This window comes from Centruroides vittatus, unplaced genomic scaffold (assembly GCF_030686945.1).
Source record: "Centruroides vittatus isolate TY-2023 unplaced genomic scaffold, ASM3068694v2 contig_693, whole genome shotgun sequence".
NCBI lineage: Eukaryota > Metazoa > Arthropoda > Arachnida > Scorpiones > Buthidae > Centruroides > Centruroides vittatus.
This window is the reverse complement of record NW_027122437.1, coordinates 94282-108212: the sequence shown is the minus strand read 5'-3', so window position 1 is coordinate 108212 and position 13931 is coordinate 94282. Positions and strand designations below refer to the sequence as shown.

General features: G+C 30.2%; 1 protein-coding gene across 1 annotated transcript in view; it reads left to right on the top strand.

Moving 5' to 3' along the window:
• LOC136980321 (zinc finger protein 271-like) overlaps positions 1–12507 on the top strand; it is a 40813-nt gene extending 28306 nt beyond the window's left edge. Inside the window, 3 exon segments of the mRNA XM_067276412.1 lie at positions 679–877; positions 7099–8930; positions 8932–12507. Of these exon segments, the coding sequence (XP_067132513.1) occupies positions 679–877; positions 7099–8930; positions 8932–9189 (2289 nt within the window). The 3' untranslated portion in view covers positions 9190–12507.
• Positions 12508–13931: the final 1424 nt, after the last annotated feature.

Here is a 13931-nt window from a genome sequence, read left to right as displayed (position 1 = left end):
CATTTTGACTTCACGTGAGAGGGATTCTGCAATTTGTTCAAATGGGTTTTGTGACCAAATGAAATTGGAAAGTACTGTTTTAGATCTGGTCTGACATGTCGTTCTTTAACAGGGTCATTTGTGATTAATTATGCACGGTCACTTTCCTGAAGGCAACAATTAGTTGGCACAAAAGGTTTCTAACTTATAATTTCATCTAGAAGTTTTCAGCAATAAGTCCGTGAATTTATTATGAGTTGATAACAGAAACAAGCCTTAGTTCTGTCTCTATCTATGGCTAAACCACTATTTTTCACATAGTTGTTCATTTTAACGATGTCCAAAAAGTTAGTGCAATGAGAAATTTGTAATGATATTAAAGTTATATGTATGGCACCACATACGAGACCTGTAAATTGTATGCAATACCATACATATAAATTTAATGTCATTACAAATTTCTTGCTGCAAAGTAACTTTTTGGACACCCTGTACAGTACCTATTTTTCAAAAACAGTTAAAGATTAGACTAAACTATCATTTAAGCTAGATTTAATTTTTTTAATTGGTTTGATAGATTTTATAATTGAAATTAATATGTTGTTATGTATTAACTTTATACTATATTTTCAATTTACTTTTTGTAATGTATTAAAATTCATTACTTTACTAACATTGATGATTTGCTTTCTTATACAGTTTCAAGATGTTGATGACTTCAATTCTGTAAGTGATGCAGACTTTTATGATTGTATACCATACCTGAATGGTTTCTCTCAACCATATCAAAACAATATGATGTTCTTTCACCACGAAGAGAATCACCTTTATAACTTTAAAGCGAGTCTTCCAGAATTAGATTTCATTGACAATTTAATTAAAAATGAAAGCTGCAAAGGTATTTATTATTATTTTTTATTTTACATAAGAAGTAAGTTTGTTAATTTATTCCATTTGTTTTCTTGCAGTCCATGATAATTTTGTACATGCAAATAAAAACATAATATAGTACAGTAGAGTCCCAGAAATTTGACCCTCGATAACTCGGCATTCCATAAAATTCACTCTGTCATTCAGAGGAAAAGAAATACATGTAATCAAATTTTTACCTTTATAACTTAACACTAGGATTAAATAAATTATCATTCTTCACTGCTGGTGACACTTGATAGTAGCATCAATTTCACGCGTTAACAAAGAATATAACCCTTTTTTCCAAAATCCACTGCAAAATTCCATGGGGCAAATGTCATTGAATTGGAAGTAACCATTGAATAGCTAATATTCTTATAATTAAAATCTAATTACAAATAGAAATAGTCACTATTGGCGTGTAGTTAATACATATATGAATTTGCACATATAATACCTTTAGGAAAATTCTGCCATTTAGACTAGCATCGTCACTGTGCCATAAAACTCTCCATCGCCATTTTTGCTAACTTGTCATCTTCTCAGTCCACATTAAATCAAATTTGTGAGACACTACTGTAATATAAATCATGTCATCTATGATGACTAAACATGAAAATTAAATGCTTAATGTTGTTTATAATAATGATTCAATAATTCTTTAAAAGCATTGTTTATTTCTTTAAAATTCACTTCTATTGTGTACATATTCAAAACTACACTGATTAAACATTCTTTTACTGATTTCGCTATTACATTGTTTCATTAATTAAATGACTGACTTGCTCAACGGCATTGTTATCAATCTTTGAAATTTTTTTAAACAGCTTTCCAAATTTTTAGTTCTGTTCATCTCTCTCTTATCAAATTTTGTTCATCGATAAATAATATTGGTTAATGTTATATTTATTTTAATTTGGCAGATTGTCCTAGCAAATAATCACTTTTAGTTGAACAGAAAAGCACTTTCAGTAAGAACATTTTCAGCTAGTTCGAGATTGTCTTATACTTTTCATAAGAACAAGTGAAAAGTAACCTGGTCTAACTTTTATTTGTAGTCCCTCATTGAAATTATTGTATTGTATTAATATATGTATTGAATATTTTACTCTTGCTTTGACATTTGAAATTAAAACAAATTCTAATACAAATGACATTACAGAAGAGAGATTTAATTGAGAGAGAGTAAGACGGATTGACTACTTCAAGTACACGTTGTTTCAACATAAGACTGTACAAAGTCAGTCTTATTAATAAAAATATAAAATTAGAATAAATTTACTGTTTTGCTTTGTTGCTTTGTATAATTTAAATTTTAAAAGTTTCTAAATGTTTGGAAGAGAGAATATTAATACTTTTACTGACATATATACATTATACAGGGTGTCTGTAAAGAAAGTCTCACTTTCAGTAACATACAGCCCATTACCTGGCCAATATATCAGAATGCATCAGGTCTAAGGCAAAATAGCATGTCAGATGATTTTCTTACACTTGACTGGGGTCTCGATGTAATTGCAATGATGATCCCCTCACGACATGGACCCATGATTCTTGCAGTTTTTTCTTAGGGGTAACATAAATAACAGTGTCTTTGTGCTCTTCTTCCACATGATCCATGCAAACTGGAAATGAGAATTGATGAAGATGTAGTCATGGTGACACTTGACTTGTATCTAGAATTTGAATACCACATTAATATTAGTCACATTATGCAGACCCTCATATAGAGTCACTGTTATGCAAACATTGTGAAACAAAACCTGGACACCTTGTGCAATATACATTAGCTAATGCTTTATGAGTATTATATAATGTACCATGGTATTTGATCAATAAATTTCTGAAAGTGGGACTTTATAGACACCCTGTATTGTGATTAAGATGATGATGATTAACATATATTACATGGAATAAACTGATTTTCTATACAGTAAACTTTAGTTTAATGTTCCCTATTTGATTTATATAAGTTAATCATTTCCATATTTGAATTTTCAGTGACTGTAAATGTAGTCTAAATCTGAAATAATAGAATTTAAATGAATATGATTTGTTCATAGCTACATTGGTTGTAACATGCTATAAGTAACACTGTTAGCACTGTTTAAAATAATATGATAGCTTTATTCCCTGTTTCATTTTTCAATAATACACCAGGAAAATATATTTTATATTTAATAGTTTTTTGTGTAAGAATTTCAATTAGCTTGTCCATGATGATAAGGAAAAAAATACTTTCTTCTTTCATTATCTGGACAAATGCTATGTTTTAAAATTATATTACAAGAAAAATATATTAAAAAATTTTGTTTATTTCTCAATTTTAACATGGTATAAAGTTTTTTTATTTTTATGGTGATTTTCAATCCCTTAAACCAGATTCTCCAACAGGAGCTCCCAAAGCATAGCTTGTTTTCGATGACATGTTTTATCATTAACATTTAATTAGTTCAAAGTGTATAATCTTTTGAAAAGTCAACTAGAATTAATAGTATTTTCTTAGCACAATGTTGCCGTCGAGAACATATCACACAGGAAACACTTTCAGAGGAAAAAGGTTGGTTTATTGGTGTAAACGGATATGCATTTCAGACTTAACGCCTCTCTCCAGTTCTATTATTACATTATATTTATCAGCAAATTGATTACAGGTTTACAAATTTACAGAATGCATTGAAAAAATTAGGATACGCATACAATGGTTTATACAATAAAACTTAATTACCTGAGATTGTGACAGTTAAACCAACATGACTCGTAAGAAGATATACAAGTAGTTGAAAAAAGGAGGGAAAAATGGAGCTAAAAATTCTTTTGGCTCCGCACTTATACACATTAGGACCGTATAACATGTGCTAAAATAAAAAAGGGGTAAACTTAAATCTAAAATTAAGTAAATATTAAGACGCAGAATGTTTATAAAATTAATAATGGAATACCTGTAGGGTGTGAAATAATTCTGATGAGATGTACAGAGAACATAGGCAAGGTATGAGATGTTAAAAAGAAGTGTGTATGCCCCGTATCATGCACTGAAAGAATTAATAGATCTTGCCACAAATGATTTTTATAAAATCCTATTTAAAGAAGGGAGTTTGTTAAAGTTTTACAAATTTCTGTCAGAAAAGAATTTTAAAGCTTCTTGAAGTTTGTACGAGGGATAATTTCTATTTTTGCTTCTGTGGACTTTTGCAAACAAATCTTTCCAAAAATAACAAAATATAAAATCAGAATATTGAACATCAGACTTGTCATTTACAGTGGATGTTGGCCTCTTCAGTTAAAGTTTGAGTCCACTGCCTGAACTTTTTAAGCTATAAAAATTAGTTCTTTCTATGTACCTAGAAATTGTTTTACCTTTCAGGTTACAAGGGAAATTTGTATAGCAAAACCAGTCAAACAACTTTCCTTTCAGTCAATTTGATCTCGAACAGATTAAGGCAATTTTTGCCGATCTCACGTTTAGAGAGATAATTATACTATTGGCATCCTCAAAACTACAAACTACGTCGTGTATAAATGTAGAGATAAAGTTAAAGCAAACTAGCTTAGTTTTTATAAGAAAATGAATTGCTAAAAGCCTTTTTCTTTAAAAATTTTTAAAGTTTTCTTAATTGCTCTTAACTTCATAAAATTTAATAATGATTACAAATAACAAAATCATTGGGAAAATAAATTAGGACGATCAGACATTTGTTAATTATTAAAATATTTTTTATATTGTAATTGGTATAAGTTTGATTTGAATAGATTGGACGAATAGTATCTTGAAAAAGTAAAACTCAGATCAGTCGTTTAACTGAAATGAATGTTGTGACATGTCAGAACTTCCTGACAATACGCAATGAATTTGTAATGTGTTAAGAAGTGTTATTTATTTTGGAGTGTTGTTTTCAAAGCTGATTCTCTTAGATCAGTTGATTTCAGACTTTCAATATTCGTGAAACTTTCACCGAACTGTAAAGTTAAATTGACCATTAGATACAAAATTAAAATTAAATCGAATATCTCTTATATTAATTTTATTTCCAGTCATAAAATCTCATTTTAATATAAATTTTATTGAAAAAATGAAAGCATTTTTGAAAATTATTGTCAATTTGATATATAATTATCATATTTTGATTTGTCATTTATATAACTAGTGATTTTAGAACATTTTAAGACCTAGTTCAAGTCCTTGAAGTAAGTTTAATGATCATCTAAAATTTGTTGTAGAATTATTATTTTATGCTGTTGAAGATTTAACCTTTCTACAGTGGGTTAGTCAGATATGGAGCTACCACGATGTAGTAGAGAATAAACATGGGAAATTTTTTAAGAATTTTCCCATGCGTTTTTTCTGTTTCTGTTTAAAAAAAAAATTGTTTTTAAACAGTTATGCCTAGTAAAGAAAAATTTCTTTTATTGTCACATAATTCCTTTTTTTGTGAACTTTTTTCGCGGTAATTTTTGGCAATATCCGCAAAATTTCTTTGCTGATATTGCCAAAAACTAGCCAAATATCCGCAAAATTTCTTTGTGGATGTAGACGTGGTTCGTCACTGCCACGTGATCGCCCTTGATAGATATATCCAACGAATCACTGCAGAGTGGTTAATTAAATCAATCGAGTAATAAGCCAGATTTATTATCGGGCTACAGTTTACCTAATTAAATATACAAATGCTGTGTAATTCGGGCTAAAGATCTGCATTTGTATTAATTTTAATAATTAGAATTAAATTGAATTAATGTAGAATATTTGGAAAGAAAAGGTCAATCCAAAGCAGGAGCTGAACTTGCAACACCTGTTTATCCTACAGTTAGTTGCATTATTGTAAATAATGCAACTGTACATTGATAACAAAAAAAAATCATCCCAATACTACTGGGGTAAACAATAATAATAAAATAAATATGTAATTACCAAACAAAAAAAACCAGCAAAAATTCAATCTACACGAACGTTTTCAACTGTTTTAAGTGATTATCCTCAGGTTCGATTGCAAAAAATTTGAAAATCGTATCGTAAAGTTAGGCGCATGCCCCATTGTAGCTCTTTAACAAATTAGTCCTGTAAGTCAAAATATGCCCTCCACGCAGTCGCCAATGAGTCCGTTTCTTTCAAATTGATGGCTGTTCCCTTCTTGAATGCTTTAAATATCTCCAGCTGTTCGAGATATTTTAGGCTGCCCTGGTGCTCACACTGTTGTATTAATTGTGCATTACCAAAGTCCACCCACCCTACTGTCATCATCAAGGGCGAAAGAAGCCAATGCTGTAGTGGAAAGGCATTTTTGAATGGAGTATTTGCGCTCCTTGATCCTTGTTTTAAGGCAGCATGTTGTAGCACCAATATATTCACCCGGGCAGTTCACCCTATGATCCCTAGGGTTAGAATATACTCCATTCAAAAATGCTTTTCCACTACGGCATTGGCTTCTTTCGCCCTTGATGATGATGGCAGGGTGGACTTTGATAATGCATGATTAATACAAAGGTATGAGCACAAGGGCAGCCTAAAATATCTCGAACAGCTGGAGATATTTAAAGTGTTCAAGAAGGGAACGGCCATCAATTTCAAAGAAAAGGACTCATTGACGACTGTGTGGAGGGCGTATTTTGACTTAAAGGACTAATTTGTTAAAGAGCGACAACGAGGCATGCACCTAACTTCACGATACGATTTTCAAATTTTTTGCAATCAAACCTGAGGATGACTGTTTAAAATGGTTGAAAACGTTTGTTTAGATTGAATTTTTGCTGGTTTTTTGTTTGTTAATTACATATTTATTTTATTATTAATAACAAAAAACGTTGCACAGTAATAAATTCAGCTTGTTATTTGATTAGTAATATAATTTATTTTAATTTGCTACATATAACTTTTAGGCCAAGTTTTGGATTTCAAATGGTTCATATGTGCATATTTACAAGTAGATATAAACAAATTGGATGGTTCAGTTTGAATATAATAACTTTTAATTCAGTAGTAAATTACTCTGATGACGATAACCAATTGAGACACCAAAAAATGTTAGTTTGTTGTAAGCTACTGTTGGATTAAAGGTTGTTTACGTATATACTTAGTTAACAAAAAATTCACAAAAAAGAACCATTCAAAATCCAATAATTATGTTCAATTAAAGTTTGAATATAATTTTATTAAAATTTTTATGATTAATACACAATAACTATTAATATAACATATTTTACTTGCAGGATTTGAATTACAGGACGAAGATGATGAAATAATACCTCTCGATTGCAATATCAATGATATTATACAAAAGCCGGAAAAACATTTTAAATGTAACATTTGCCAAAAGGAATTTGGTTTTAAACTTAAATTAAAACTGCATATAGCACTTCATACAAAAAAGAAATATTATCAATATAAACTATGTAAGAAAAAAGTTACAAGGAAAGATTATTTGAAAAAATGTATAATGCTGTATTCTGGAAAGAAATTTCAATGTGAATTTTGTAAAAGGATTTATCAAAACCAATTTTTCTTCAGAACTCACCAAATGATTCACATTGGAAAAAGAACATACAGTTGTAATATCTGTAAAGAACGATTTTTCCTGAATGCCCACTTACAAAGACACAAAAAAGTTCACGTCGGAGAGAATCCTTTCTACTGCAAGATCTGCAAGATAAATTTTCGGTTTGAATCCGATCTTACAAATCATCTAAAAAACCATTCGGGAGTGAGACTGTATCCATGCGAGCTTTGTGAAAGGAGTTTTATCTGCCAGTCTCACTTAACACAGCATCTTAGTTTTCATTTCGATGAGAAACCATTCGAATGTGATCTTTGCAAAGCAGGTTTTAAAAATAGATCAGATCTAATACAGCATCAAACTTATCAATGTGAGGACAGACCTTTTCAATGCGAGCTTTGCAAAAAGAGCTTTAAATGCAGATCACATTTAACAAAGCATCAAAAAACTCATTCTGAAGAAAGGCCTTTTCAATGTGAGCTTTGCAAAAAAAGTTTTAAGAGTAGATCAAACTTGACTCGACATCAAAGTTACCATTCTGGAGAGAGGCCATTTGAATGCGAGCTGTGTAAGAAAAGCTTTAAGAATAAGTCCGACTTGATACAGCATCAGAAATGGCACTCTGGAGAGAGACCTTTTGAATGTGATCTTTGCAAAATGAGTTTTAAAAATAGGTCAAATCTAATGAATCATCAAAAATGCCACTCGGCAGAAAGACCTTTCGAATGTGAAATTTGCAAAAAGAGTTTTAAAAATAGGTCTGATTTGGGAAAACATCAAAAATGTCATTCTGCAGAGAGACCCTTTGAATGTAATCTCTGCAAAATGAGTTTCAAGGATAGGTCCAATTTAAGGAAGCATCAGAAACGTCATTCTGAAGAAAGACCTTTTCAATGTGATCTTTGCAAAATGCGATTTAAGAATATGTCAGATTTAAAGAGACACCAAAGATGTCATTCTGGTGAGAGGCCTTTTAAATGTGAGCTTTGCAAAATGAGCTTTAAGAGTAAATCAGATTTGATACGACATCAAAGCTGTCATTCTGGAGAAAAGCCCTTTCAATGTGAGCTTTGCAGAAAAAGTTTCAAGCGAAAGTCACAGTTAACCGAACATCAAAAAACTCACTCTGACGAAAGACCATTTCAATGTGATGTTTGTGAAAAAAGCTTTAAATATCGTAAAGATTTAAAATTTCATCAAAGTTGTCATTCAGGGGATCGGCCTTTTCAGTGCGAATATTGCACCAAAAGTTTCAACTGTAGATCACATTTAGCAGAACACCAGCAAACCCATTCCGATGATCGACCTTTTCAGTGTGACATTTGCAAAAAACGATTTAAATTCACTAAAGATTTGAAATTTCATCAGAGCTGTCATACTGGAGAGAAACCTTTTCAATGTGAGCTTTGCACAAAAAGTTTCAAACGTAAATCACAATTTACAGAGCATCAAAAAACTCATTCGGACGAGAGACCCTTTCAATGCGATCTCTGCAAGAAAAGCTTTAAGTACAACAAGGATTTGAAATTTCATCAGAGTTGCCATTCAGGGAGACAGGCCCTTCCAATGCGAACTTTGCACCAAAAGTTTCAAGCGCAAATCTCAGCTAACGGAACATCACAAAACCCATTCTGACGAGAGACCGTTTCAATGTGATCTTTGCGAGAAGAGTTTCAAATATAACAAGGATTTAAAGTTTCATCAACGGTCTCATTCCGTGGAAAGACCTTTCGAATGTGATGTCTGTTCAAAAAGTTTTAAATGTAGATCATATCTACTACAACATCTGAAACGCCATTACGGTTAGAAAAATTACTCATTATAAAATTCATGACGAAGAGTCGGACGCTAAGTCGACTTTTGATTTATCAAAATAGTTACATAATAGAAGAAGAACATGTTAATATAATAATTACCGAATAAACAAAATGATAATATACGCAAAAATACTATAAAAAATTTATCTGAGAAATCATTCCCTATTCAGAAAGTATTTTTTTTTCTCTTATGTGCAATATTGGAAAAATTCGTTCAGGAACTGAATATAAACAGATAATTACTAGAACAGAAATTCTTTCATTGTTTAGAGATGTAATTAGGATTTGCAAAGAAGCAGTTTCAAGAACATTATTAGAGTAACAAACAATGAATGAGAAACTAGAAGGCCAATGCATAGTGTAATTCAATAAAATATATATATATATATATTTAAAGATTTATATATATATAAATAAATATATATATAGTGAACATTTCACTAAGAATTATAAATAAAACTATAGAAATATATGCAGCTGAAAGATCTGTATGAAAAAAAAAAAAAAAAAAGATTAACTTTTTATCATATTTGCATCTTCATGCATACACATTGCTCAAAAAAAGAAAAGTAGTATATGATGGACTTTCTTATGATCGAATGATGAAAATAGTGAATTTAATCAAATAAGAAACAAAATATATTATCTTGTCCAGTTTGGAGCTTGAACTCAGCACTCTGTAGCAGGTAGCACTTTACCAAATAAGCTAACCAGATCCTAATCTTGCTGAGATAAATGTATATAGATATAATTAATCCTGGATTACTTAATTCTCACTGAATCTTACTAAACTATTGTAAATTTTACTACTTTAACTTTTTATCAAAATTACACAATTAAAAAAAAAATGAGATTTATTGAAAGTATTTATTTTATGCTAAATATTTATACATTCTAACAATATATGTCAAAAAAAATGTATCTGTCTGTTGCATTCCAATGGAAAATGTGGTGTGTTCCTTACAAAAAATGAATTTATTCACAATGTTCACTGTTGTAATCAATCGACGCAAGCAGAACTTTACCCGAGTTCATGTTATGCTAGAAGAAGAACAAACAATCGATTTGCATATTTTAGAAGTTCATAAGTTGTAATATATGGATCTGTAAAAGTAGGCAAGTATTGAACATGCAAAATTTTTGGTGATAATCTATTTCTTTTTGGAAGTAAATTCATTGTCATAATATCTTGTTCTGTGTTGTTGCACATTACCTGTTCAGCATTAGATTTAAAAATGATGATCAAATCTATGCTGTATTTCTTTGAAATGCCTGGAATTAACGAGAATACAGCACACTTGCCGTAGTTTTAATGCCGATTAAGACAGGTATCTGTACGAAAGCTTTCAAAATTAGATCCATTTTATCGAATATTATGGAAGGATACTTTGTATGCTCACTGTGAATTATGGCCAGTATCATTTTAATTTTATATGTATTAAAAACTGTAGATATGTGTAGATTTTAACAATCAAATAGGCTGCTATTTTATTTGTAGATATCAATAAGCTATTACTTATTGAGTATGTAGCAAAAAGAGGGTGTTAACGAGTTTGTTCTAAGCATGAAATTTCATTCATGCGTGTTGAAATATGGAAGCTCGAATGCAAAACTGCTACGTTTGTATTTAAACTCACGAACCAAACCACTAAATTCACCACATCTATCACTTTGTATCATAAGAACATTGGACTGGACGACACAAGACACTTGTGGATACTTTTCCAAGAAAAGCACTCAGGAGAAATCTAGTTGGTTTGACAAAAGTTATTAGAAGCATTCGTATGTAAGCTAAATTTCTTTGTTTTATCTCTACGATAAAAAAAAATATTGTATATTTGCAGATAAATCTGTACGTTTCCTGGACGTCCCAGACAAATTAAGCATAGAATCCTATATTGCATTTACCAGTAATGCAGCATAGATCTGGTGATCATTTCTAAATGGAATGCTTAATAGTATTATGCAAAAACAATGTTGCTTTGCATTTTTCTCAAAGTTGAGTGTTTGCATAATCACGCTACTAAGTGCAATATTGAAAAAAAAAAAAAAAAAAAAAATTATATGTCAGAACCACAGTTATGATGTAGTAAAAAGAAGTGTGTCTGGCTATTACATGCTCTTTGAAGACTTTAAGAAAATTTCATGTATACTGTTTGCTAATTATTGTAAGAACTTACAAGAAGATTATTATCATTATAATTATTATTATTATTATTATTATTATTATTGAAATTGAAAATTGATCCTCATTCTTTTCATTTATTAATCTTTAAAGTCATTTTGCTCTGTGGTATTTTGTCTAATTCCTGCAATTCCCGTTTGCTTCATTTTAGACTAACCACAGTTTATTTTCCCTTACTTTTTTTTTAGTATTCAGGTGTTTGTTGTGAAAGTGGAGCAGGTTTTTGCATTTATCTTTTAACAGATTTAAAATAAGGTGTAAACGGGATATGTGTTTGGTTTTGAAATTTATCATTTTTTTTATGAATTTAATTCTTTAAGGGGATTGTTTTAGTTTATTATGTGTTGTTGTTGCATTTGGGATTTGCCTTTGTGTATCTGTATGGAGTCAGCTATACATTGTATAATAATGAATATAATTTGTTTGCTTCATAGTTACTGTATTAATTAGAAGTTCACAGAGACGAATATCGTTGCCGTCGGCAAGATCACTTTTCGAATTTCCGAGATACAAGAAGAAACCGATGATTAACTTTTTATTTTTTCTTTGTGCCACCCGGCCTGTATATGCTGCAGGAAACAAATGGTACAGACATTATTACATAACACACGCATCAGTTGCCTTGCTTCTAGAAGGATTTCGCAGAGAGAATGTGACAACTACGTCATTTACGCAGTCTGTGTTTTCTCATTTACACTGGAGAGAAGAAATAAAAATTTCATTGTGATATTTGAAAATGCATATTTTCAAGACATTGCATTATGAGATTCGTACGTTAACAACAAACTACAGAAGGACATTTTTCATCTGCAATATCCTCACCAAATAGAATGGAATGCTTTTTGTTTTTTTCCTTTATTTTTTTTGTTCTTTTTATATAAATATATGCAAGAATTCTTCGTACAGTTTCACTTGGTTACCTCTTAAAGAAATTTGCGTTGCAGAGAGATCTTTTCACTGGTGACTATTTTTTTTTTCTCTCTCTCTCTCTCTCTCTCTCTCTCTTTTTCTTAAAGGAATAAAATTTCAATTATTGGTTGCTAATTGTTAAATTATATTAAAATAAATTTTTTTATAATTTACTTGTAATGATATTTAATAAATAATTTCTTGATATAAGTGATTTATTTGCTTGTTGGATGTCTTCTTATCAGAATTTATCATCATCAGACGGGATTATTACCAATCGAATACACACAATGTCTTCTGCAATTCACGCAATTGGCATAGATCAATGAAATTTTGCAATTGATAATACTAAATTTACATACGATGTTCTAATTTATGAAAAATATACTTTGGCCTCGATAATTTGCCAGTTTATCTAATTATTTTTTTATTTGATAAGAATATTTATTGTTTAGTAAAAAAGCCTTATAAATCAAAAGGATAACTAAGAAAATAATCATCTGTGATTTAATTAGATGATAATGAATCTCAGGCATTATTAGAAGAAGAAAATGTATGAAAAATAATGTATTTAGTAAAGCACAGTGTAAAATTTCACTTACTTATAGAATTTACAGTAATTAATTAAGCCATATTTGAAAATTTCTCTTGAAATTTAACACTAACAAAGTAAAAACTTCATAGCTTATAAAGTGTTCCATAAGACTGGAGCCATAGCAGTTATGTTTATCTTCGTTAGTTTACAGGTAAAGTATGGAACTACATAAGGCGGAACAATGGTACACACCCATAGTTGGTGAGAAGTTGCTAAAGAGTTTAACAAATCTACATCCAGATTTCTGTGTGTGAATGGTGGGAAGTCTAGATGTAGCACATTAAACTGTTTTCTGGCTTTATGCTGATTACAGATCCCCACTATTAAAATAGCATGAATTCATTCTTCCATACTAGTGCCACACTTCATCTGTGAGACAATAATCAAAGCCCTACATAACTCCTGTGGTTCCAGACTTACTGACATCCCCTTTTCTCAGAATTTAGTTTATTTAATGGAGTTTTCAGATGACTGTTTTAAATTCTTGTCAATCAATAATAATATCATTTGTCCATTGAATTACATAATACTATCATTATAGTAAATTTCAAAATACCTGAAAAGTTTCCCATAATATTGTTTTGTAGCAATACACTAAATGATTATAAAATTTAGTCATTGCAATGTTAATGTTCAAATATATTTTTTTAAATATCTTTATTTCTTTACTTTGTTTAGTTCATATATTTAAACTAATAAAACATATTAATTATGTAAAATGTGGTGTTCATTAAACTATTTTTCATTACATTTCTGGCCAAATTTAAAAAACAAAATGACCCCTATTTAGCTTAATCTCCCCGAGCCTAACTTTTTATCAAGTCACCTCAGTTTTTAAATGAATAAAACGAATTATCTGATTGACATCAATATTGTAACCTTGTGTTACGTAAAGAATAGAACATTGTTGACCTAATTTGAATATGCCATTGTGGATAGAAATTCCGATGGGAAAAGAATTGTAGTTGCAGATAATCATGAATATAATTTGTTTGTATCAGTGACTGATCTTAATCCTGATTATTTCGAATATTGCACAGCAA